The sequence below is a fragment of the Salvia hispanica genome, chromosome 3 (genome assembly GCF_029641045.1).
Source record: "Salvia hispanica isolate PSC_SH4W2 chromosome 3, Shi_PSC_v1, whole genome shotgun sequence".
Lineage (NCBI taxonomy): Eukaryota > Viridiplantae > Streptophyta > Magnoliopsida > Lamiales > Lamiaceae > Salvia > Salvia hispanica.
In genome coordinates this window covers 55,374,589-55,401,658 of record NC_142694.1, presented here as the reverse complement: position 1 = coordinate 55,401,658, position 27,070 = coordinate 55,374,589, and the positions used below count along the sequence as shown (strand labels likewise).

General features: G+C 35.4%; 4 protein-coding genes across 4 annotated transcripts; 2 read left to right on the top strand and 2 right to left on the bottom strand.

Annotated features, from left to right (window-relative positions):
- Positions 1 to 41: 41 nt before the first annotated feature.
- LOC125210397 (histone-lysine N-methyltransferase EZA1-like) lies at positions 42 to 8,520 on the bottom strand. The gene is made up of 17 exons (XM_089066724.1): positions 8,497 to 8,520; positions 8,096 to 8,197; positions 6,333 to 6,598; positions 5,436 to 5,585; positions 5,239 to 5,323; positions 5,016 to 5,168; positions 4,205 to 4,252; positions 4,052 to 4,123; positions 3,826 to 3,935; positions 3,223 to 3,376; positions 2,786 to 3,006; positions 2,464 to 2,595; positions 1,780 to 1,867; positions 1,652 to 1,699; positions 1,445 to 1,573; positions 310 to 387; positions 42 to 233 (listed from the first exon to the last, which is right to left on the bottom strand). The coding sequence occupies exons 1-17, from the start codon at positions 8,518 to 8,520 to the stop codon at positions 42 to 44; spliced, it is 2,052 nt and encodes a 683-aa protein (XP_088922850.1).
- Positions 8,521 to 10,621: 2,101 nt separating this feature from the next.
- Positions 10,622 to 11,437, bottom strand: LOC125210396 (late embryogenesis abundant protein At1g64065-like). The gene has a single exon (XM_048109955.2). The coding sequence runs from the start codon at positions 11,338 to 11,340 to the stop codon at positions 10,789 to 10,791; it is 552 nt and encodes a 183-aa protein (XP_047965912.2). The 5' UTR covers positions 11,341 to 11,437; the 3' UTR covers positions 10,622 to 10,788.
- Positions 11,438 to 15,414: 3,977 nt separating this feature from the next.
- LOC125216712 (protein LURP-one-related 8-like) lies at positions 15,415 to 16,461 on the top strand. The gene is made up of 2 exons (XM_048118473.2): positions 15,415 to 15,761; positions 15,992 to 16,461. Exons 1-2 carry the CDS (start codon positions 15,492 to 15,494, stop codon positions 16,361 to 16,363), a joined length of 642 nt encoding a protein of 213 aa, XP_047974430.1. The 5' UTR covers positions 15,415 to 15,491; the 3' UTR covers positions 16,364 to 16,461.
- Positions 16,462 to 23,328: 6,867 nt separating this feature from the next.
- LOC125216959 (E4 SUMO-protein ligase PIAL2-like) lies at positions 23,329 to 25,559 on the top strand. Its single transcript, XM_048118750.2, has 6 exons — positions 23,329 to 23,594; positions 23,904 to 23,976; positions 24,263 to 24,328; positions 24,717 to 24,782; positions 24,871 to 25,001; positions 25,261 to 25,559. Exons 1-6 carry the CDS (start codon positions 23,443 to 23,445, stop codon positions 25,334 to 25,336), a joined length of 564 nt encoding a protein of 187 aa, XP_047974707.1. The 5' UTR covers positions 23,329 to 23,442; the 3' UTR covers positions 25,337 to 25,559.
- The last annotated feature ends 1,511 nt before the right edge of the window (positions 25,560 to 27,070 follow it).

Genomic DNA, 27,070 nt, shown 5'->3' with positions numbered 1-27,070 from the left:
ATTGTGCATAAAGAAATAATAATGACGACAAGACCGCCACCTTAACTAGATTTGTGCTTCTTTGCTCGGCCACGAGGAAGTGGCAAACCATCTTTCTTTGAAAGCGTGGGCTTTAGGGCCCAGGCAGGTGATTCATCAGGACCATATCGATAATCAAAGAAAATTTCTTCTCCAGCTTGGATTTGCTCATTAGCATAGATACCAACACGGTGATCACCAGCCACCAGCATTACCTATATATTAAATCCTATTTTAATAAAAAACAGAAGTATACATTTTTATAGAAAACAATCAACGGAAGATGAATACCCTCGCGTAGCAGTTTGGATTTGATGAGTGGTTTGCAAATTTCAACTTGTCTCCCTTGCGGTATGCATCAATGACATACTGAAACAAGACAACTCTATAAAAATGTTGTACACGGCCACCAAGATTTTTCATATTGCTTAACAGCAGTTTCTCAATCGAGAAACACACAACAGACATACTAAAAATTGTATTTCGGCCAAATGCTACACGCTAGGCTTGACACATTCGAACTAAGGTTCAATGGACATTAGCTGCCCTTAGCTTACAAATATTGAGTTTACCTAAAAGATTGGTTAGTTTATTTCTCAAAGAGTAGTGCTTCATACATTCAAATCAAGGTTCAACGGGAAATAGTTGCACCAAGCTGACAGAATCTATTTCTAAATATACATCCAGTTATTGTTTGTTTAAGCAAGATTTATTAATCATAAATAACCAGTTCGTTCAATTTGCTCATTTACTCGTGGTAAGCAAGGTTTTATGTTATCCTATCATGGATATTAAGAAGAGTACAAATACGAGAATAGTGATATGCAATCTTCCTCTATTACTATAGTATATCAGTGGAATAAAGAGGCTACTTGGTATGGTAGAATGAAATGAGTCAATGGAATGATATTCTTACCTCCATTCCATTCATTTTCTTGGTATTATTTTTTTTTAGGAATCACTATTCCATTCCACATGGGAATAGTCATTTCATCCATTTTGCTAATAATGAACATTCCTTTTCATTTCATTCTCTTTTCCTTTTATTATAGATTTTAATAAAATTATAAAATATATTATATTTTTAAATTCAATATCACTCAGGTTAATAATTTTTAAATTTTATAATAAAACTAAAATTTAAGATTTTTTAATTATTAAAAAAAATCCACATTGCACACACATTGCACACACTACACACATTGCACACACACGCACTATGCACACTATATGCACACTATACACACACTACATAAATTACATACACCACACACACTACACTTAATTTACCCACACTAAACAATCTTCCTTCCATTCCTTCCTTATTTCATTCCATCATACCAAGAAGCCGCAAAATGATTGAAAAAATAAGTGATATAGAGATAAATTAGAGCAAATGTGGTTCGGCCAAGAAGATGCTGCTTACCTTGTCATTCAAGTTAAAGAGGTATGACATATCGGCACGATCATATATCTTTCCTCTCCTATCTGCTTCTTGATGGGAGATCAATTCACCGGTATATTCTCCAAGGTAATCATCTTTGTTGACAGGATTCTGAAATTACACATCCCATTGTAACTAACCATAACACGACTACAATCATGATGATAGAAGGCTGCATTTATTTTGTACCTTAACAAATGCTCCCCAACCAACAACATCTGACTTTGCTAAGAGGATCTATCAATGGAAAAAGTAAGTAGTTTTCTAGGCAGAGTCAATTACATGAGAGAAATTAGATGTGATCTGAAATCAGTTACCCTTTGATGTTGCCTCAAAAGGAGCACCATGTTGGCACACTGACTGTTTCCTCGTCTTGGCGGCCCCCTCAACGAACCGTCACCACAACTGCACAAAGATTGAATTCTTTGCTCAGGGCAGCTAAATATTCTTATTTTTCTCTTTGGATGTATTTAACATACACACAAACAAAAGGGAACCTCAAAAGTATAATGTATGGGTGAAACGGAAGTTCAAAGAGCACACATCAATATGTACGTGCCCATGGAGGTTGAATGGATAATATTGGGGCAAGAATCAGTATCACAACAAATTTCGCAAAATAGTTAGTTTCACAAAAAAAAGTTACTAAAACCTGCTTTATAACTTTGAAAATGCACGAGCATCAGTAGTAGGTCACGAAGAACATAATACTGACATTATTTATTCAAAAGTTTCTCCATGAGGAAAATAACATATTTTAGTATCACAAATGCATTGTCCTTTTTCAATAAGACCATCAACACTTGTGTTTCTATCTATGTGAGTAAAATAACTTTGAGATGTGGGATATTAATTTAAACCAAAAAGAGATACTAGGGGAAATGCAAGCCATGGTGGAGTGGGAAATAGAGGTGAAGCCAGGGTATTCAACATAAGTGAAAAAATGGATGGTATAAAAAGATGTAAAAACGAGAGGAGATTATGACACTAAAACTCAATACCTAATCCAACAACTCCGGCAAACATCTGGATCACATTCACGTTTAGCTGCAAAACAGGGGCATTGTTGGCTTTTACATTGACCTTTAGCACAATAGCACCCTCTGAAGCGATTTTTGCACCTTTTTGAGCACCTGAAAGTAGATAATAAAAGAATAAATGAAGGAACCACAACGCAATAAGATTTTTGGATATTCAACATGTAGAGGAACACCTATGTATGAATACATCTAGTCAGCACAAATGTGTCGCATTAATTCCTGAGTATGGAACTATACACATTCGCAATGCTGTTGAATAAAATTGATATGGAATTTAGAGTACCCGCAGTATTTCTCACAACAAGCTCCATTCTGGAGGCAAGGACACTGCTTCCCACACGTTGGCTGGCAAATACATGGAGAATATTGCTTATATGGGATGTCCTTTCCCTCCACAATCATTCTCCACAAGGACTGACGGTACTTCCTTGAAGACTTAACCTTGCCCTTGCGCACTCTTCCCCTTTTACGACTTATTCTTGATTTGCCCGGCATATCTGGCTCCTGATGTATCCTCAGTAAAATCATTATACATTCAACAGCTCAACCCATGTTTCCAAGAATGGATCATCAAAAAAATTATTAAGTTGTTCAACCACTTTCAGAACACAGTAATAGTAGGTATAGTTCCTTTTTCATTTTATCTTCAAACTTAAAAAAGACCTCTTAGATGTATAAGGGCCATTAATTATTAGGAAAAGCTAAGAAAAGACTACAAACCATAAGATCCATGCCATCCCTCCCAGCTTCAACAAAATTTGAGTTTACCTTAGCTGAAGATCCACAAGGCATTACGGCTCCATCACCAGACATGTAAATAGATACTTCTTCGCAAGTTTTCAGACCAACGAGCAAATTCCGAGCTATAAAACAACTATATGAACAAGACATTTGTATTAACTTTTAACAATATTGCAAAAACAGATTCAGAAACGAGGTTTAAGAGTTCCTAAAAGTACAAGAAACGCATATACATCAAAATATTTGTAAATAGATAGATTAAGAAGTCTTAGAACTCTTAGAGCAAAAATATTATTAGGAAGCCTGAATACTCCCATATAATATATTCTAGATACGTGACTGCAATCTTGTTCCTCTGCATTAGACTCAAACTGGACCATGACTCACCTGATATACTCTAAATTTTTATTGGTATCAGATTAATCAAGATATTCTGACTTAAACGAGTATACAGTTGATATGTTGAAATAAACCTTTCTAAGCAAGTTCAAATTTAACTTCAAAGACCTCTGATCCAATAAATTCAAAATATCAGATACAATCAAGGTGATATTCTTGACCATAAAAACAATTTCCACATACCTATTTCTTCCAAATATTTGTAATCCCTTGAGGTATAAGTCTTTTTCCAAAGGGCTCCAATTGCTCCATTTAAGTGAAGCTTTGATTGAATTTCCTGTAGATTTGCATGTCTGCTTCACATAGATCTCAGTCATATTCGCATGAAATAATATTGAGATAAAAGATGGAACATAGTTAAGTCTTATATGGAAGATAATCTATTATACTGGAGATTCTTTGACAGTACCTGAAGATAACATTGATCTCCACACGGCTTATGGTCCACTTCTGTAACAAATTGACCAATTTGTTTTTCATTCTGCCAACCATAACTTATTCAAATCAACATATGAGAATATATCAAGCAACTGAAAATAACCCAAGCAAAACTTTTGCTTACATGACAAGTTGGAGCTTGGGAACAACAATGTAAACGACAGTTAAACACCTGCGACGAAGAAAATGTACATACATGTAATAAAAAAAATATAATGTGAAACCCAAAAGCTTATTAAGACCCATACATACTGCAAATTACATATTCTGAAGTTTAGCTTTAGCACAGTGCGTAGCCCGAACTGAACCAACTTGAATATTTATTTTTCAACGGTTAAAATTGGATGATACACTACTTGGTTTTTACAGTACCATTGAGCGGTCAATGATGGAGGATTAGTCAAACGATATTTAATGATATTTGTATGTGTATTCAATATTTTTTGCAACACATACTGAGTTAAACAATTTTCACATACCATCTATGTGAAATGAACCCCATGATTTATGTATAAAAAATTTTGATGGAAGAGTATAAGTGAAGTTGATATTATGTGGACTGGGCGTACTGACATGGGCATAAGAAGTCTGTGTTTCACTGTTTTGCATTCTCAATGTATAGAAAATATAAATAAGCTCTGTTTGGTACACAGAATTGTAGGTGTGAAATTGAAGTCTTTAATTCCAAATCTAAATCTAGTGTTTAGTAATACTTGAATTTGGAATTGAATATTCCAAATACTTTAATTCCACGATGTGAATTTCATATCAAAAGTAGTGGAACTCCAAATATTTATAAAATTACACAGGCACACACTGCACATATTCATACACTGCACACACGTTGCACACATTTACACACACTGCACATATTCATAAACACACACAAACTCACACATTTGCGCACACTGTACACACAAGGCAAGACCACATACCAAACAACGACGACAAAATAGATTGTCAAAAGAATCTAAAGCAGTACTGAGGCTTTGGCCCAAGTACATATTATCTCCAGATATCTTCTCCTTCAAAGGTTTCTTCTGTATCTCCATTTGTTGATCTGTTTCCATGAGCACAGTGCAACGCTCCTGCATATCACAGGAATGAATACATCACAACAATAGAAATTACGTGAAAGGTTTTGCACAGAGAAATTACTTGAATTTCCTGAGAGGATCCTCCAACAAACTGGGTCAACACATCAACAACTCCATTCCCTATCCCACACTCTGAAAAAGCCATGCTGTGATTCCAAATAAACATGCCATAATTTAGGAGTTCTTAAAGAAAATAACATGCTCACATCAACAAAAATAATTTAAATTTCTAAAAACATATCAGTATTAAAAACTGACCGAATAAGACGATCCTCCCCATCAGAAAATTTATGTTTCTCATCCTCCAACTGCACTAGATCATCTTCGTTGTCGCTACAGATCAGTGCCTCATTGCCATGATGATCATAATTAATGTGTCTACGCCGATCATCAGCCATTATCTTATTTCTGTGTTGTGTGAACAAAACTCAAGTAAAAAATAGCATGAACAAGTTTATGTTAAAAGACGAACAATTGCTCCAAGGTATGGCTCTTGTTAAACCCAAAAACTAAGGGGCTTCTTGTGCTTGGTAAGCGTAAGAAATACAAAAGGAATGGAATTTTTATTCATTGATTGATTCCATAAAAAATTATTTATTCAAAAATATTTTTGCCAAATATTTTGGATCATACTATTATTTTGTACTATACATGTAAATAAGTGCATGTGTGTGTATGTATGTGCGGATGTGTGTATATGTGTGCTGGTGTGTGTGTGTGCGCGCATTGTGTGTGTATATATGGTGTGTGTGTATTTGGTTCAGTGTGTTGTACGTGTGTGCATGTGTGTGGTATTGTGTGTACGTGTGCAAGTAAACCCTAAACTCATTTTTGGGGTAGACAATTTCTACAATCATACACCAAACCAAAACTCATTTTTGGATTTTATTTTTTTTTTCAATAGAAGAACACCATATTTGGCGTTACTGCAAAATTTTTGTGAGACAAATACCCAAAAAATAGTGTAAATTTTAACTATGGTGTAAATGGTTGGAGTAAAACTACTTTTTGTGTGACACATACTTAAAAATGGGTTTGAGTTTGCTGTAAATGGTTGGAGATGGCCTTATAGTAGTATTATGGAGTACTTGAGAAGAAAAGAAACACTATTATCGGCATTAAGGAAAGGAAGAGTAATGACGAGAATTTTGGTACCTATCCAAGAAAATCCACGTAGTATAGGAAGGTATCCTCTCGATAAGAGGAAGTTTGGTTGTTTCAGAAAACACAACTTCTTTCTTGTTATCGGTATCGTCTTCAGATCCTTGAACAAGTCCACTGAGTTTACTGAGAGGGTGGTTCATCCTCAAAGAAAGGTGGTTGCCTGAACTACTCGTTGTAGAATCAACCCTTGATGCAGCCAATTCTTTGAGGTGAGAAACATAAGATTCAATGTTTTTGCTATTGTTTTCAAGTTTTTCCTACAAAGAATAGTGGCTATCAATCATTAGTGCTCGCACAACAGACAATGGAAAAATCATCAAAATAATTCACTCAGTACATCTAGATTTAAGGATGATAACTCAAGATTTAAACATATTTTATTATGATAATAAAATAGAAACAACAATTAGAGCATCCACACGCTGCCACTCGGAAGAGCCCAGCTCATGCCGTCGGCACGGCAAGCGACCAGCTCACCGTTGGGCTTGTGCCGACTCGTGCGAAGAGCGTGCACTCTCTGCATCGGCTCAACGCGCCCGCCCACGTGTCGCGACGTGGGTGAGCGGTGACACCCACTCGCCCCAGCGAGTGGGCATCATTTTAATAGTTTTATTTTAAATCATAAAAAATCTCAAAATGTTTTTTTCCACTTTCCAAAATAGCTCTTTTTTATGACTGTTTTTTCAAAAAAAAATTAATTTTTTAAAAAAAATGTATCTCCAATCCATCCAGATTATCTATAAACACACCCATTCATCACTCATTTTTTTTTACATCAAATCAAACTATGCCTCACTCATACTTCGCTCACACAACTATTTTGCATCAATTCAAATATTTGGGGGCGAAATTCAGCAACGAGTAGTCGGTTCATCTAATCGAACATATATCGGCTTGTATTTTAAATTTTTAGGAGTTGAAATATGTAATTACTCCCTCCGTTCCGCTTAAGATGACACGTTTTCCTTTTTAGTTTGTCCCAACTAAGATGACACATTTCCTTTTTTGATAACTTTCTCTCTCCAATTAATACACTCAACCACTTTTTCTCACTCCTATTAAAATATTCATCTTTCTTTATCTCTCTACTTTAATACTTACACCCACTCTCTCTCTCCAATTAAACACTTTAACCAATAACTCCTAAAATCTCGTGCCGGCTAAGCAATGTGTCATCTTAACCAGGACGGAGGGAGTATTTATTTTTTTAGAAATTTGTACTCCCTCCGTCCCAATTTAGGAGTCCCGATTGAGTTCGGCACGAGTTTTAAGAAATATAAAGGAAAGTTGATGAAAAAAGATAGTGGAATGCGGGTCTTACTTTTTTAAATTAGTTTTTTAATAAAATGTGAGTGAAAAAATGTTAGTGGAATGTGGAGCCTAATGCCATTCATGGAATATTCTAACCGGGACTCCTAAAGTGGGACACCGAAAAATGGTAAACCGAGACTCCTAAAGTGGGATGGAGGGAGTAATATAATTTGGAATTTTTTAATGAAATTTTATTATTAATGAAATGCTTTTAGTAAATGTATTTAAAATTGAATAATAGAATAGTAGGACCCATGAATAGTGAAGAGCATGCTATTGGAGAAGATCATGGTGGTGGGTATTGCGCCTTAGCTAAGAGCTGAGAATAAAATATGAATGAGTAGGGGCGGGCACGGGCCCATGAATAGTGAAGAGTGTCCTCTGTTGTGGATGCTCTTAGATTAATATGGACTTGTAAACAAGAGAAAATAGGTCAAACTTACTTTAATTGAGACAAATCTTTCATTTTGAATTTGCATTTTCATATATGAGAGTGACGAAGCCAAGTTTGCTTTAGAATCAATCCCATGTTCCCCGATCTGTTTCTGTCAAAGAATGAGTATAATTAATACACAAAAAATAAGACACACTACAAATTCACTAATCAAATCAAGTATTCAACCACACATTTCGATCGTAATTAAGTTACTAACAAGACTAATCAACATAAACGAAATTAATTCCTACAGGGTACACATATGTTACAAAAGACGTATCGCTCTCCTGCACTCAACACTCAAAATAGAGGAAATAATCAAAAGATAATTCACCTCGTACATTCTTCCCCACTCTCAGTAAAAGAGTACAAAATAAATAAAAAACATGAAAAAAGACGAAGTCGAACCTTGAATTTAGATATGGAGACCATGACTCTGCTTTGACGATGATTTTTTTCTTAGATCGAGAAACAGAGAGTGCGATCGAGAGTCAGAGTGTAATAGTGAGAAATAGAGAGTGAGATATTAAAAGATGAAGTGGCGATGAAATTCCGTTATATAGACAAGAAAGTATAATTATCTTAGTTTCACTTTTATTATCTTAGTTTCACTTTTTTTCCATTTTTACGCGTCCTCTGGTCATAAAAAGGGCGTGGAAATTTTTTAACTCCCTACTATTTTCCTTGGTAAATTAGTGTGAAATCACTTATTTAGAATTAAAAAATTAATAAGATTTTAATTGCCAAAATTTTAAAATAATAAATGAAACATAATTAACATTTGACTCGTTAAAGAAAATTTTAACTAATTCGTAAAACATAGTAGTTTGAATCAATTAATGATTAACCACTAGTATTTTTATTGTTAAGAAGATAAGAGAGAAATAGTAAAAAAAAAATTATTACTACAGCCCATATCTTTAGTTTGGGTGTATTCAAATTTCAATGAAAAAATATGTTGGCATTATCAGATTGAATAAAAATAAATTCTAGTAAGAAGTGCGGTGGCTTATTAATACCCATATCTTTAGTTTGTATATATTCAAATTTCAATAAAAATATGTTGGTGTCATCGAATTGAATACAAATAAATTCTAGCAAGAAGTACGCTGGCATTGTAAATGTGAAAAGCATATTTCAACGGAAAGCAGTTTAATGTAAACAGTGAAAAGCGTGCTGGCATATTAAATTGAGAAAAAGAACCTCGCAAAGAAAAGCACAATGGTTGAGAAAAAGAATCTCAGCGGAAATCACAATGACATAGATATTTAATTGAGGAAAAAGTTTAGAGTTAGTCTCGTGCATCTCACTTAAAAATAATCAAATTAAATTATGTTTAAATACAATAATTAACTTCATAAATATTGCAATTAAAGTTTCATCATTCTAGAGATATAACAAATTTATAGAATGTCTCAATAAAAAGTTTCATAATTCTAGAGACCGTTATGTCCGTACTCACCTTGTCACACACCAAGAAAACCTCTTTCCATTTTTGAATCCAAAATACCCAAACCCAATTACTCGTTTTCACCACCATATTCAAAGCCACATTTTCCAAGAAACAACCCTTAAAAAACCTATATATATCCACATTCTCCCCTTCACTCAAATATTTCAATTTCTTTCACATTCATCAAATATCTTCGTGCCTTTTTTCCATAACTCAAACCCTATTTATACATATATTGAAAATGACAGACAAATACCAGCCGGAGGTCCAGCAGGAAGACGAGGAATATATAGAGACTTATATTGTTGAATGAAAACAAGAATAAATACAAATATGCATATAAAAATAAAATAAATGTTTACGTTTACAAACACCAAATATAGACGACTTTGACTAGCAGATGAGGCCCGGAAAAAGTGCCTTGAATAATACTTGAGGAATTATATAATGTGATGAAGATGTATGCATTCATCATATCTAGCAATGAAAACGTGGGTGCAGTGGTTAATGTTACTACTTCTCGAAAGTTAAACGTAAAAGCATCATTCATTAAATGTGCGTTGGGTTTGAATTGTTAAATGCTGAGATGCTATTGGAGGGTGGTAGCCCGCCATGCATATAGTCACGCCTTGAATTATTTGTGTTTTAAGGAAATAAAATAATTTATTGAAAAAATTGATAAAATTGTACGCCACTATATTTAAATTTTGCATAACAACTTCTTTTTATATCTAGTTGGCATGAAAGTTGTCAATTTAAATAAGACAAGTGTGAGTTTGAAAACTATTATCAAGCTAATCTTAATCATTCTTTGCGAATGAATTTAGAGCTCATCTCATTAATTTACAATATATATACCGACCCATATATATAGTCCAAACTTGCCAGACTAATTATAATTATCATTTGGAAGTGGCTGCCTTATTATTTAATTTTCATTCCATACGAGGGTGGGCTCATGTGAAGTCATTCACATGGTGCACATAAATCTGACATTCTCAATTATCTTAAATATAATCGACAATATTTTTCTATTGATCTTTGCAATCATTTTCATGAGAAACGAAATGAAAAAGGGAATTGGGAGGCTACCAAATGTAAATCAACGTAAATAATGAATAAGAGATCACTAGTTACACAAGTAAAAATACAAATGTAAAAAACCTAAACTATAAAAAAATACAAACTCAAATGAAAGCAAAGAGAGATCAAATTAAACTTGAAAAGAAAGTAAAATAAATTAAATATCAGTTGCAGTTCAAATTTTCCACCTGCCTAGTGCCCAAATTGACATCCCAATCACATTTCATTTCACCAGATTTCTTCTTCTTGATAACCTTAAACAAATGCACCTTCCCACTCAATTTTGCTTGGCTGCTGAGCTTCAAAATCCCTGAATTGATCTCACTCCTCAATTCACTACCCGATGCCTTGGCCGTGCTCACATCCACGGATATCTCAAACTTCTGCGTTTTCTTGGCCTTGGTGCGCCCCTCGGGGATGACATGCTCCCCGAGTGGCACACCCTTGTGCAGTATGACGAGGGTGCTCTCGTCATACTTGAAATGGCCGAAGTTGGTGTTTTTAATTGTGAGCTGCGCGCGCAGCTTCATGTTGATGGAAGTGGCGGTGCTGTTGCTGGAGCTGAAGCTTTCGACAACCATAGCGTTGAACCTCACCTTCGGGCTTTTGATCTTCATAACTGTTAGAGCGAAGACCAAAATGACGGCTGTTTGGAACACTATGAATGCTGCAACGTATGCTAAGCATTTCTTTCGGCTTCTTCTGCCTTCTCCCATTGATATTTCTTTCTTTTTTTGGTGATTGGTTTTGGAATGAATTTGTGAGCTGTGATGAATAGAATTTGATGTGTGTGAATGAGATGATGAAACTAATGGATGGTTTGTGTATGTATATATAGAGAGTTGGGTAGCTGAGTATTGAGTAGTGGATACATCATGCATTATAAAGAAATACAATTTGAGACACCCAAAAACGTGGTTAACTAACGTAGAGTGAAGACGACTTTGACTGCCATGAAGATTCCTAGAATATATTGTAATCTTCCTATTCTAGTATTAAATTTGGATACCATGTCACAATTTTGACTTTAAGGTCCAATTTTCTATTCACTGAAATGATCAATTGCGCCAATGCATAAGCTTTAGAAATTTACATGTCACAACGAAAACACAAACGCAGGAATGTTCGTGTTTTCACGTAATACAAACTGGACTAATACGCTGCACAAGTACACAGATTTTTGCATGCATGTGTACTTGCGACGAGGGAGGATTTTTTGGTTTTATTAAATTTTGTAATAATAATTTGGTTGTTCATAAAAAACGAATATTTTTAGGGATAATAGCTGGTATATTATTGAATTTGACCAAATTCGAATTTTGTAAGAATTTGCTTGAAATTATTCATTTTTATCTGATTATGCTTGAAACTATGTATTTTAGATAATAGGAGTACAATTTCAAACACCCAGAAACGTGGTTAACTAATTTAGACGACTTTGCGTAACAAATGAAACGAGGTGCCAGGAAGGTTCCTTCACTATTGTATGCTTAAAATATACTGTTCCATTTCGGGAATTAATTATACCATAAGCTCGTGAAAATATCTGCATTCGTATCTTTTCAATAAAATACAATGATTGTGAATTACAAATGAAACGTGTTTATTTTTTAAAAAAAGATCTTGTCGAAGTTATATGCTCAATTTCCACAATTATAGTGCAAGTAAGGACGCCTACTAATTTCCACGATCGAAGTTTATCAGCTGTTCTAAATTTCAGTAAACAACTAGGATAATAATTTTAGGAATACATTGAATTTAGAATTTGAAGGAGATACTGATTTATATCAAAATTATTCGTTCTCTCAATTATTAATCCTTTTTAGCCATGAGTTGCTGTCATGCTTGTTTTTTAGCTGGTTGTTATGAATCTTATGATTATATTTTATTTTTGGTTTAACATTTGAAAATAATTAAATTCCATCCCGATATTCAAGTGGATATATAGAAATATATAAAACTAATTTATTGTATGATTGTTAATTTAACGATAAACTTCGTTCCAGAAAAGTGTTCTCTGTTATGATCGGGTTATATAGTTAAAATTAAATCGATCATATCATAGGATAAAATTTAAAATTTTAATTGAATCGATCAAAGTGTGCGGTTCGACTCGAATGAATTCAGTTGTGATTCGGACTGCACTCAACTTTATTTTTTCTTCCCCCAAATTTCCTCTAATATATAAAAAAACAGTATAGTAAATATTTTTGGCCCAAGTTTACAATACACGATATCCAAGTTAGAATTTCGGCCCATTTACAATAGACGTGATGGGGCCTATCAGTATTCAACAGCCCATTTTCAGCAAAAACATCTATTTTTCCCACTGCATAATCGGCCCACGAGAGACCCACTGGTGACAGCAAATTTGCTCGACGCAGAAAAATATAGAATTTCTAATACTATGTTGATAAAATAAATACAAAATGAAATTAAATAAGGATTTTTTTACGTTCTCTATATTATCCTCATTAGGTTATTATAGTTTAAGGTTTCCAAAAGATTAAAAAGATGGATATACGACCTACGAGTTCAAAGTTATCATGAAAACTACTGTAAATAATTGTCAAGAGAATATATTTTAGCAAGGTTGGCAATAATCAATATCTACATATCCATTAATCTAAAAATATGTGCGTGGTTGATACGGATCCTCATATTTTAAATGCAAATATTTCTATTAATTCATTAGTTTTGTAGCTAATAAGTACCCAACAAATAATAAAGTAACCTTTGTTTTTTCAAAAGTCACATGTGTCAATCCAAGATTTGCAGACAAGCATAAAATTTGCAATAAATTTCCGACCTCTTTGTCTTATTATACTAAGAGTCTTGATTCACTAGATATGCGACAATATCTTGTCACCAATTTCCGAAGATGTGTTTACTATTTTTTTCATTTACAGATAGATGTATTTATAATTTATCTACTATTTTATTTTATTTAAAATGATTAATAATGGTTTTATCTATTCTTGTGTTGATTTGAATCTTTAATTTATTGAATAGAAGATAAATATTTTACCAATTGACTGTGTTTTATGGCCTACTCTTATCTCCAATATCAGAAGATGCATGTGACTACAGTGGAGTACTATTTTCTTTTCGTTTATAGAAAGATTCATTTAATCTAGTTTAATTACTTTGTTTGTTTATTAAATCAAATTGACGTGCGTGTATACTGTATAGTAAGCTTTTTTACGTTGTCTACAGTAAATGTGATTTTTTCTCCCCTTTTTTATATTTATAAAGTTCTCAATTTATAACCAAAAAGTCTTGATAACTACGTCGTGTTAGAATGATTTAGCCACGTGTATATTATTCCAATTAAGTCCAACTACCAATAAAGAGAGGAGCGTGTAACAATTGGATTGGGGACTATCCTTTTCTGGTAAGTCCAAATTCCGTTTTTTGACCATTAATTTTCTTTTTAGTGGATTTGATTTATAGAATTTTCTTGTGTAAATAAAATTATTTCAGAGAATAATGTAGTATGTAGTAGTATGAGTTTGATCAAATTTGTGATTTTCTACGCTCCATTTCATTTATAATGTGTCATTATGATTTTGTTACCACCAAAGAAACGTCAGAATTGACACTACTAGCTAGTATTCTCACCTCAACATACTAGAAAAGTTCTCGGACAAAATAATCAAATGATTTTCTTTAATTATGATTGTTTGTATATAGTAGAGTATTTTATTTGCTGCTGTGTTATCCTCACGAAGTTTGATTGACATAAAAAAGAAAGTTTAACTTTCTTGAATTTCACCGCCTTTTCCTGTTTATGTAGTTAATTGTTTTTGTAATTTTCTTGAATCTGTTTCCCATATCCAAACAAGTGGCAATTCCCATACACTGCTAATAATGGTACACTTAATCTTGTATTAAAATCAATGTCCAGCTCATAAGCCAATTTCATAGTTTAATTAATATCGCATTCACGTGCATATTATATTATTTTTGCATGTCAATATTTATATAGGGTAGGATTTGGTAGTTTCTTAAACCTTCGATGACAATGCAAAAAATAATCAAGTTCAATTTCTTGAATCGCCAATTTTGTGCTATATCTAATAACCGGTCATTGAATTTGAAACGATGGCAAAAATCCCTTGAAAGGTCTTCCTCAAATTAATTTTCTGATCACATCAATGACATCGAAATCAAAAACTCCAATCTAACTGTCATTTATATCTCAACTCCTATCCAAAGATGTTTAGGACATTTCGGATTGTGGTCTCAATTCTAGCTACTGCATGGTATATTGTATTCTTTTTATCTCACTCTAATTGGTAGTATATTTTTTTTAATGTTCTACTTTAAATGACATATTTTTAAAAATAGAAACATCACTTTCTCCACTCTCTTTCTGTTATTTTATTTTCTGTACTTGATTTATAAAATAACATTATATAAAATCAAATAACATTATATAAAATCTCGTGTCAAAAAATAAATATTCAAAAGTCATAACAAAGAAAGAATTAATTTACAATTTCGCAATACATCATACTTCGATAATGAAAAATTAACATTGATCGAGGTATAAAATGACATCTTGTTAAAGTTTTAAACTATAGATATATGCATCGATAGTAAACAGAGAATAGGTGGCCAGGTGCCACGTGTGCACAAAATCATGCACTAGTCACTTTGGTGGTAGGTTTATGGCCAGGAACCCCACACAATAGCACTTTTATTTTTTACTATAAGATATACATATCATAGCTTGCTAAAGTCGGTTTGATTACTATAAATATACATGTAGAGAGAGACAGGGAAGTGCTAAAAATATACCAATTAACTCCTCTGTCTGTCTAAGTGGTATCATTCAACAAACAGTCAAACTGCAAAAAAAAAAATGCCTCCTTTCTTGAAATCTAGATCAAGAATAGCAGCCCACCATTATCATGAGCAAGACCAAGACTGCGACACCAATATTGATGAAAAATCAGCATATAATTCTCTCACAGTTTGGAGAAAATCACTTATTTTCAGCTGCAATGGCTTCACAGTGATTGGCTCCGATGGCAGCTTAGTCTATAGAGTTGATAACTACTCCTCTCGCCCCAACCAAATCATGCTCATGGATGCCCATGGCTACCCCATCTTCACCATATCTCGTCCTAAGGTAATATATATGTCTTCGTGTTGACATCTATAACATAGACTGTTCGACATAGTTAACAATTAGCAAATAGTACTAGTTAGCAACTGATCACATCAATATATATATATATATATATATATATAAAAGATAATCAAATAATCCTAACTCATTCTTATTCTCATATATGAATCTCCTATGTTCATGATGAAGGCTTTGGTTTCTTACAATATAAATTATTTAATGATGTGCAGAAGTTGAGGTTAGTGGGCAACTACTGGCTTATATATGAAGGAGAAGTGGGCAAGAAGAGTTCCAACAAGCCTATATTTTGTGTTAGGAAAAACATGAGCATCATCAAAGCCAAACCGAGTGTTCTAGCGTATGTTTATGGCGGCGGCATGTCGGGAGAGGGGTTCAAATACACGGTGGAAGGGTCGTATGCGCGTCGATCGTGTAAGATTATGGATGAGTCGAGGAGGGCTTTGTCTGAGATCAAGAAGAAAGTGGCCATGAAAAAAGGTGCATCTTTTGGTGTGGAGGTGTTTAATCTACTTGTTCAACCAGGGTTTGATTCAAGATTTGCTATGGCGATTGTGTTATTGTTAGATCAGATGTTTCCTTGATTTTTTTAAAGGGACTTGTTTCTTGAATCTGATCTCGTTGCTTGTCAAGTGGATGTTGATATTTATGGAAATATATACAATCTTGTCTTGTGCTCTTATCATATGTTCAAGATAAATGGTAGTAGTAGCATAGTGGCACAAAATTTAAGTTCAACAATTTATTGACTCACAGCTTATGCTCCAATACACGTGTAGAGAGCAACAAATATTAGAGGACAACATATTCATTAATAAAAAAGTGAATCACTGACGGCATCCACAGTGGTGGCTCATTTGGACATGCTCGAGCCACCATTTCTTGGGCATGTCCAACAAACTTGATCCTTGTCCTCAAAACTTGGCCATTACAATAGTGGCCCTCTGGCCACCATTTTTTATTATATTTTAAAAATTAAAATTATTTTCATACATTTTTTATTATATTTGAATATTACTAAAATAAAAACTATAAGCTCAGATTAATTTTTAAAAAATGCATAGTTTAAAAATGAGTGAATTGAAACCAAATTTTCGTTGTATTATAGATAAGGGAAAATGTATACGACGAATTTTTTTTAAAAACATTAAAAAAAATGATGACACCGCCCGTCTACTTGGTGTCGTCATCGGAATCCATCACATCTTCTTCACCACCGTCGTTGCCGTCGCCACCGCCGCCGTCGCCCCCACTGCCGCTTGCGTTTCCCGTCTGCGACCTTTCGCCCCACCCCAACTTCGACTTCAGTCGAATAATGAGGTCGTAGTAGAATCTCTTGGTCTCCGGGTCAGTCGACTTCTCGTACAAGGCCAAGCTATCCTGAATTTGCTTCATCATCTGCACCTCTAGAGTATGAGCCAACGCCGGGGACACTTTTCAGTATTGAACAACTGATACGACAATGCTTGTACGTCGGCTTCGGCGCGACCGCTCTCAGCAAGGCGGAGTTGGGTCTCGTATATGCCACTGAACCTCTTCAACGCTTTAGTAATCCTTCCAAACTTCTTTCGGATCTGGCTATGTGTACGCTCGACGCTTCCATCTGGTTTGAATCCATTGTACACGTCTAGAACGCGCTTCCAGAAGCAAACGTCGGTCTGATCCGTACCGATTATAGAATCCGTCGTGACCGCCACCCAGGCCCTGGCTATAGCAAGAGATTCTTCATTGCTATAGAAGGTCGCCCGCCGACCTCCACCTCCATCGCCACCTCCACCGCGTCCGCCTCCACCGCCACCGCCACCTCGACCGCCACCTCCGCCGGGCCCCTGCTGTCCGTCACGGCCGGCGCCTTACCCACCGACTTGGCTTCGCCCCCCACCCCCGCCGCCATTTTTCCCACCGCCTTGACTTCGCCCGCCACCGCCGGCTCCTCTCCCACCGCCACCGCCTTCTCTCCCCATATCCACAGTACCGGATGTCGGGGTATCTGGTGGTGTCCCCATCAGTTGTTCCAACGTGAATCTATCAGATTCAGATAAAGGAGATTGGGTGTAATGGAATTGGGAGGATTGAAATTGCTGAGAAGAATTGTTGATCGCGTCCATATTGGGCCGGTAGTCGCCGAATCCCGATTGGGGACGACCCACGTTCCTCTGCTGGCGGTGTTGGGCTGCCTGTTGCCACGGCGGCGGCGATTGCGGACTCCATATCTGGTTTGGAGGGGGGGTAGGACTCGATCTCCACGGTTAAGAAGACGAAAAGTTGTCAAATCCCAAGTCTCCATAGCCGGGAGAATCATCTCCCCCTTACATTTTGTAGAGTACGAAAATGGTAGAGATTGCAATTTAGGGTTTAGAATTGAGAATGATAAAAAAATGGGAGGAAGGAATATTTATAAAACAATTTTCAAAATAAAAAAAATTTCGAAAATGGGGGAGGGCCGCGGCTCTCGGCCCGTGCAGTCGTGAGCCGCGCCTCCCGCCCAAGGACCTCGGCCAGGCCGAGAGCTCGCCTCTCTCTCGTCCACCCCCCCTGCCCGACTCCCTCTCTTGCCTCAGTAGTGGGGGGCTGCGCCTGGGCCAACTGCGGGAAAGAGCCGCGGCCCTCCCAATGTGGATGCTCTAATAGATTAGTAAATACATTTGAACTGAAGTGCGTTGTTCTCAAATTTCATGACAAGAAACTTGCACAACTAAGATGACAAATTAAAACATTTCAAAACTTTAGTTAGATTAATGTTCTGTCAATTGTTAGACCACTTTTTTCATGTTCAGCAAAAGTGTAAATTACGAGTGCTTTTTTTAATTTACCTTATTCCCTTAAAGTTTACTACTACTACTTTTTCTTAAAAAGATACTACTATATTCATCTTTTTTTCAAAAAAATAAAAAAATATATCTCAGTCTTTAGGCATTGCTCTAATGCTCTTATAATATAATGGTCATTAACATATCTCACTAATTGAAAATTTAAATACTATGAAACATAAATTTTAATTATATAAAAAGAAAAAAAGGAAAATTAAAAACAAAAGAGAATGGAAAGTGAATAGTACTCCCTTAGTCCCACAAAAGATGTCACACATTCCTTTTTAGTTTTTCCTACAAAAGATGTCACATATCCCTTTTTGGAAAAAGTTCTCTCTTACATGAATATAAAAATTATAATTTTTCTCTCCATTTAACACACAAAATAAAACCTCCTAAAATATCATGTCGTCCCACAAGTGTGACATCTTTTATGGGACGGAGGGAGTAGTAAACGTCAAAACGATCAATTGTGATCGAAGTCACTGGAAAAGTAAGTTACTCCTCCTAGTCCGATTTCCTATTCATGGAAATATGCAATATTTCTTATACTCAATGTTTAAAAAATTATACTCCTTCCGTCTCATTTTAGGAGTCCCGGTTGAGTTTGGCACGAGTTTTAAGAAATGTAAAGGAAGGTTGGTGAAAGAATATGGGGCCTAATACCATTTATGAAATATTCCAACCGGGACTCTAAAATGAGACGGTCCAAAATGGTAAACATGGACTCCTAAAGTGGGACGGAGGGAGTACTAGTAATACAGAGTATAAGTATATATTTTTCGAGTACATTCATACTTTACTTTATATTCCAACTTTATAAACTCTTCTATTTAACAAAAACACACACGATGTATAGATTGAGATTTATAATAATGCATTTTTTAAATGTGATCGTTTTATTCGTGGATGGCTTATTTTACTTTTTTGCTCCATTTTCTCTCAAGAGAACAAAATGAAAATTTAATTTGATTTTTACATCGGGACTAATCTTTTATATTTAAACTAGTGTAACGTTACGATGATGCACGACTCATTTTATTTTCTTACATTAAAATTATATTGTAATATTTCGTAAGAACATTAGCAATGGTGACCTATCTTCGAAGTTCATTCAGAGTCTATCTCTATTTTTTCCTGTCACGTCAGCTCAGAGCTCATCTCATTTCTACATCATCACTATTTTATTTCACTTTTAATTGTTGATGTAAATTAAAAACAACGTAATATACGGCAAAAAAAATATTTCATTTTAAAAACTAAATAAAGCATAAATGTCTAAATAATAGTAGTATAAATAAAATTACATAATAAATTCATTCTTTGATGCATTACAATATTGGAAAACAGAATACAACGAGAAGCGAATTTAAATAAAATTACAATAAACCATATGTGAAATGGGAGTGAAATTAAAAAACATTTCTAGTGAGAAAAAAATGTGAAGTAGAGAAGGATGTGGGTGTGTGAAATGAAGGAGAGGAGATTAGAGTATTTATAATAGGAGAAGAAAATTAAAAAATTAATATTAAAAAAAATATGAAAATGAGCTTGGCCATCGGCTCGAGCCTCTGCAATAGAGACCCATCGCAGGGCCGATGCGGAGCCGATATGCCATCGGCTAGGGCGATTGATCGGGCATAGGGCAGAGGCGTTGGGGAAGGGCCCGGCGATTGGCTCTCTCCCCACAATGGGAGCCGATTGGAGGCGATCCGGTGGCAGATCGCTCGGCCCTTGCGATCAGCCACCTGCTGATGCTCTAACAAAAATTTATTGTAAGCATAAAATCAATTAACTTTCAAAATAAAAAAAATATGCACGAACATATTGATTAGTGAATATGGCAATAAAATATGCATATTTTGTTAATATTACGAATCATAACCAAAAAAAATAGGCAACAATTTGTCATTGTCGCAAGTCATTCTTGCGTTAATCAAGGGGATGGTTTTATTCATGAATCTATATTCTTTATTTTGCTATTAGGCCATATTAGGCCATCCGCATCCATGTCTCTTATTCGTCTCTTAACCGTCTCTTAACCGTCTCATCTCTTAACTATTTATGGGTCTCACTGTACTTTTCAGCTCATCTCTTAACTAAGAGACAACACATGCATCCCTCCATCTCTTAACCATCTCTTAACTATTCATTCAATTTCATTTTTTATTTTTAATTCCAACAAATTCAATTAATAAAAACACACTTCATTAAATAAAATAAAATTACAATTTAAATACCTAAAAAAAATAAAAAAAGACATAATTTAAAAAACTAGAAATTACAAATTGCACACTTAAACTCAAACAAAAAAAAATGGAGGCAAAGAAGCAAAAGAAGGAGTTCTCTAGTGACGATCATCTAACGGTTGCAAATTTTGCCCAAATGTGCTCCATTAGATCCTCTTGGAGTTGGGCGTGGGCGGTAGAATCACGTGTCCTTGCCCGAATAGACAACCGCTCTTGCAAAGACGGATGCACTCCCGTACGAGGCGGACTACTTGCGGTTGAGCTTCCCGAGGTTTCAGGGTCGAACCAATTTCCCGCCCCAGGTCCTTCGTCGGCGACAATCATGTTGTGCAAGATTATACACGTATACATGATGTCGACCATATTCTCCATAAACCACTGTCGAGTCGGGGCTTTGATAATGTTGAATCGAGCTTGGAAAACCCCGAACGCTCTCTCCACATCCTTGCGAGCAGCCTCTTGCTTCTGCGCAAAAAGAGACTGCTTTTCGTTCGCAGGCCTGTTGAACGTCTTCACGAAGGTTGGCCACTTCGGGTAGATGCCGTCGGCAAGATAGTACCCCATTTTATACTGGCGATTGTTAGCGATGAAGTTGATGGCCAGCGCTTTACCATTCAGAACTTCAGCGAAGAGGTCGGAGTTGTTGAGCACGTTGACGTCGTTGTTCGAGCCGGGGATCCCGAAATACGCATGCCAAATCCATAGCCGGTAGTCGGCGACGGCCTCGAGTATAACGGTGGGGTGGGTGACTTTGTGGCTGCTCGTGTATGACCCCCTCAACGCCACAGGGCAATTCTTCCATTGCCAATGCATGCAATCGACACTCCCGAGCATCCCGGGGAATCCGTGCACTTGTTCGTGAAGTCAAAGCAGAAACTGACAATCTACGGTGGTTGGCTTCTTCAGAAATTCGTCGGTGAAGGCTGCCCGGACGCCTTTGCAGAAGTTCAACAAACAAAGTCTCCCAGTGGATTCTCCGACGTGCAGGTATTCGTTGAACGAATCCGTCGTTTGTCCAGTAGCAAGCTGACGGATCGCCGCAGTACATTTCTGGAGCGTCGTGTGGCTAGGACGGCCAACAGCGTCGAACCCTTCTCTGAAGTACTCTTCCCGTCCCGTCAATGTATTCGCGATATGCAAAAATAGCGCGCGTGACATACGGAAACGGCGACGGAAGTAGATATCTCCCCATACCGGGTTCGGACTGAAGTAATCACGTTCCAACCTTGCGGCGGCTTCCTCCCGGTTACGATGGATGTAAGTCCGGCGTCGCCTTTGAGGAGGCCCGGCGGCTTCCTCCTCCCTACGTCGATCTTCTTCTAGCGATTCTTCCATTATTCGATGCATTTGTTCAAATGGATCCATAATGGATTAAATTTGGGAGAAGAAAAAAAATAAAGGAATAATTTTATAGAAGTGATTGGAGAGAAAAGAAAGAGAGATGGGAGAATAGATGTGTGTTTGTATGTAAAATGGAGAATGGAGAAGAGTATTTATAGAATAAAAAAAAAATTAAATATGACTGTTGAACGGCCATATTACGGTTTTTTTTAAATCTTTTTTTTTCAAAAAATTGATTTTTTTTTTAAAAATGAATTATAACGTCATAATTCCGACGCCCACTCGCGGGTCGACGAGTGGGCGTCACGCCAGCCGTCCGCGCGCGCCATGTGGCGCGAGGCGCGTGTCTCGCCAGCTCGAGGCCGACCTCGCTGGGACGCGTCACGCGTCGAGACAGCCCGTCTCGTCAGGACGAGACGGATCCCGCATCGCTGTCTGGATGACGAGACGAGATCGAGACCGCATCGCGCAGTGATGCGGATGCCCTTACTCAATCAAATCTCAAATCCCTCCGTTCCTTCATAGTTGAGTCATTTTTCCATTTCGGGAAGTTCCCTCATAGTTGAGTCATTTCCATATATAGTAACTTTTTCATCTCTCTTACTTTACTCTCTCTTACTTTATTCTCTCTACTTTATTCACTTTTTACTTTATTCTTTGTACATTTTTTCTCTTTCTTACTTTTTTATCTATTTATTTAACCCACTCAACATTCATTTCTTAAACTCCGTGCCGAAACCCTAAACCCTACCCTAAACCCTAACCCTTCCGGCTCAACTATGAGGGAACGGAGGGAGTATTTTGTCTTTCATGAATCATGCCTATGCGAAAATGAATGGAATGGATAAGACTCATGCTTTTTACATCCCAAATTAAAGTAATATGATCACAGCTATGTAGTAGTCACGAATATCAATATATCAGAATTTGTACTACTTTAGCAAGACACCCTGCAATATATGTAAGGGATATCAAGCCTAGCCTAGATTAGAAGATCTTGTGCTGTGCAAATCAGCTACAAAATGGCAAAGGAGATCGCTCGATACCCAAAGTGGATAGTGGAGTACTACGTCCTTGAATGATTGATTAAAATCCACCAGTCACTACCAAATTTCAAATGATAACAACTTTATTTATTTCGAATCTATGTTTTAACATGAATTAAAATTATTTTCATGATCTGGACTTCTTTTAAATTTACATATAAATATCCGACATAGAAAAGAGAAACAGAGGCGCACAGACACAGTAGTAATTGGAGGAATGGCAGCGAATGGCAACATCGGCGCCGCCTTGACTCAGTGGGGTTTAAATAACTTCCGAATTTCGGCCGTTATCGATCGTTTGAACCTTCAATTCTCCAACAACATTGCAAACCACACAGGCTTCAAAAATCTCTTCCTCTCTCTCTCCAGGCATTCCATTTCTCCTTTGCTTATGCCTTTGATTTTTCCATTATTTTTTATGAAGATGAGTTAGTTCACCTTATTACTCCATTTTTCATGTGCTTGTATCTGCTCTGTGTTGTATGTGTTTTGCCTATTTTATTTTGCAAGAGCATTAAGAAAGAGGTTTGGCATGATATATTCCCCTTAAATGCATATTCTTTTGGAGAATTATTTGTGAAGAATAGTGCCTTTTGCTTCTAGGATGTCCATGGGGTGTTTGTAGATGGATAGTTTTGGTTTATCACTGTTGATTTATACATACTTTTGCCAATGCAGAGGGATTGATTTTTGCATAGCAAACAATTATGTTCCAAACACATCATCCGCCTTACCTTCTCTTATAAAGCAGGTGATCATTTTATACATTGTTTGCTTAAATTTTCAGTGAAATGTATGATCCTCATTTGGAAGTGTAACTAGATGGGATCATTCAAATGGGGACCTAAAGGGATCTCATAGGCTATTTACACTATTATCTCCATCTGTGAAATGGGGACACATATATGATATGTCATTATGTGTTCTGTCCATGTACATATGAAGTAGAGCTGGTCCAAGGATATTTTGGATTTATTTTCTTCATATATTCCATTAAGTGATGATATCTGATCATGTCTGAAAAATTATGTTGTTAGGTGGTTCAAATTCAAACTGATGCCCAAACACAATCAGCTATTATGGTCCTGATGGTTTCTTTTAAGGTAATTTCTTCAATCACCCAATTTTTTAGTTTTTTCGTTTCAGTTATGCATTGTTAGATCATTTATTACATGTTCTATTGCTCTTATCATATGCATCATTTGTTTTATTGTCTCACTTGTTGAAAATGTGGCTATAGTTCTTGCAAGCTTTTGAATTTGTAAAACAAAAATCCCCTTTTTTCTGATACATGTCTAAAGACCTCTAAGTAATCACATTAATGCTTGATATTTTACAAACCAAACTAGTTTATAAATAGTCATAAGCCTTTGCACCAGAGTAACTTGTCCAGTTCCCTTCTATAAAACAAATGAACATTGCTGTTGAATGTACATCTCCTATTCTTCACTAGTTAAGAAATTATTCATCTCGATCCCGATTTTATGATAGAGAGCTTGTCAGCATGGGTGGTTTCCCGATCAAGACTCTGCAGAGCTCATCAATCTTGCAGAAGAGGTCTGTTGATATTTGTTATTATTTGATGTGATCTATGTATCTTTCAATATATTCTGTATGTAATTTTGGAATGTGATAATATCTACAGGTTGCAAGCAATTTTTCTAGTGCATCAGATCTCAGAAATGAACCAAACCCTTCTCACTCAGTTATCTCAACAGCTATGTCAAGGATGCATCTCAGCAATGAACCAAACCCTTCTCAATCAGTTATGTCAAGGTATAACATGAATTTCCTTTCATTCCAACTTGATGGTTTCGAACCAAAATTTTCAACTTAGTATGTCATGTTGCTAATGCTGTAAAATCTCATTTATTTGGTAGCCTATCAATTGAAACTGGTTCTGCAGCCATAAAGGAACCATGAATTGATTAGATTTCGATTAGGCGATTCACGAGAGATGATCACTTCCTTGCTTTGTTCCTTTGAGATTGGTTTCTAATTCATTTTTTTCCTATAAACCCAATGGTCGGTGCAGTGATACGACTACCATCAAGACAGAACTTAACGAAGAAGGCCCAAAGACTGCAGCCACAATGCATGGGTTGAACTAAACCACTACCCCAGCGTCAAACGAGGCCTCCGGACTGCTATCAAAATTATGTTCGTCATCAGAGTAGTTATCTTATTATTACTAGGTAGAGAGTAGAGCGTAATATAAGCTCTTTTCCGGGTTTTCTTTGTTGGTTATTTCCCGGATCTTAAAAAAGAGTCGAACCAACTAACCAAGGGCTGTAACAAGATCTATTTTACTTTTACGTATTCATCGCAGGAAAATCCTAAACCTACATCCTCCGTCAAAAGGAACTAGTATTTCCCAAGATCTTAAAATTTAGTTGCAAAAGTTATGAACTTATCACATGTGATGAATTTCCACGAATTGAGGACCAGATTTGAAGTTCATGGAAATACTAAATTTCAATAATTTTAGGGATCATTATTTCAAGAATATAGTTATTCTTTTTAAAAGATAAATGAAATATACTATATATTTTTAATTTATCTATTTCAATCGGAATTGCTCTAATGCCCTAATTAGATAACCATATTTTTATACATTTCTCACTAATTGAAAATTTTAATAGAAAGCGTCAAGTTTAATCATATGGAAATAGAAAAGATAAAGAGAAATAGAAAAGAGAATGGAAAGTGCAAATTAACGGTAAACATCACAACGTTCAATTTTTATCGAGGTCACTGGAAAAGTAAGCTCCGAGTTCGATTTCCTAGTCATGAAAATATTACTTAACATTCAATGTTTAAGGAGTAGTATAATACAATAATTTTTCTTTTTTAATACACTCATACTCCACTCTATACTTATATTCCAACTCTATAAACTTTTCTTAACAAACGTATATATTGAGATTTATAATTATGCATTTTTATTTAAACTAGCATCACACCCGCTAATTTTATTTTCTTCGTACTAATTTTATGCTGTGAAATAATTTTACGAAATAATGGATTATGTAAATCTAAAATCGTAAATATAAATAAACGAAGCATGGCTAAGGTGTAATAATTTATAATTCAAATTTACATATTTAAAAAATTGAGGTAAACAGAATACATTTTAGTTAGGTAATAACAACTTCAAAAGCTTCCATGAGCTATATCATTTACAAACTCTCAATCCTTGTTTATCCCTCGTAGAGTCATACCAACTCACCATTTACACCACATCTAAAACTAATTTATAATACATATCATACTTATAAAACAATTTTACTTCAACCATTAGACCAATCTCAAACTCAAAAAAATTTCTCTGTTCACTTATTTTTCTATGCTATTTTCTATTATAAACTATAATAACATAACAATGTATCAATAATTTATATAAATTAATTATTATAAATTTGATTATTGTTATTATATTTACAAATTAAATATACTATCTATTATATATCTACTCATATTGAGGGTTTATTTTAATTTTGTTATATTTGAAATGTCAATCCAATTATCATTTTATTGAATTTTATCATATATATCAGGTATGATTTTATGCAAATAAAATCAATTAAATTCATTAGTCCATAAGGGATTGGCTAGTTAATAACACTAATAATTACATGAAGCAAACATTCATGGATTACAAATAATTACTAATTAAAATTCATTAAAATAATTGGACCAAGTCCATATAATTTATTAAATTAATAAAATAGAGGTAGCTAAATCATCTTAAATTTGAACCTGGAAATCGAAATTCTCTAATTAATAAAACGCGAATTACTGCATAGTAGAAAATATGAAATACAATTGCCTTCACAATGAAATAT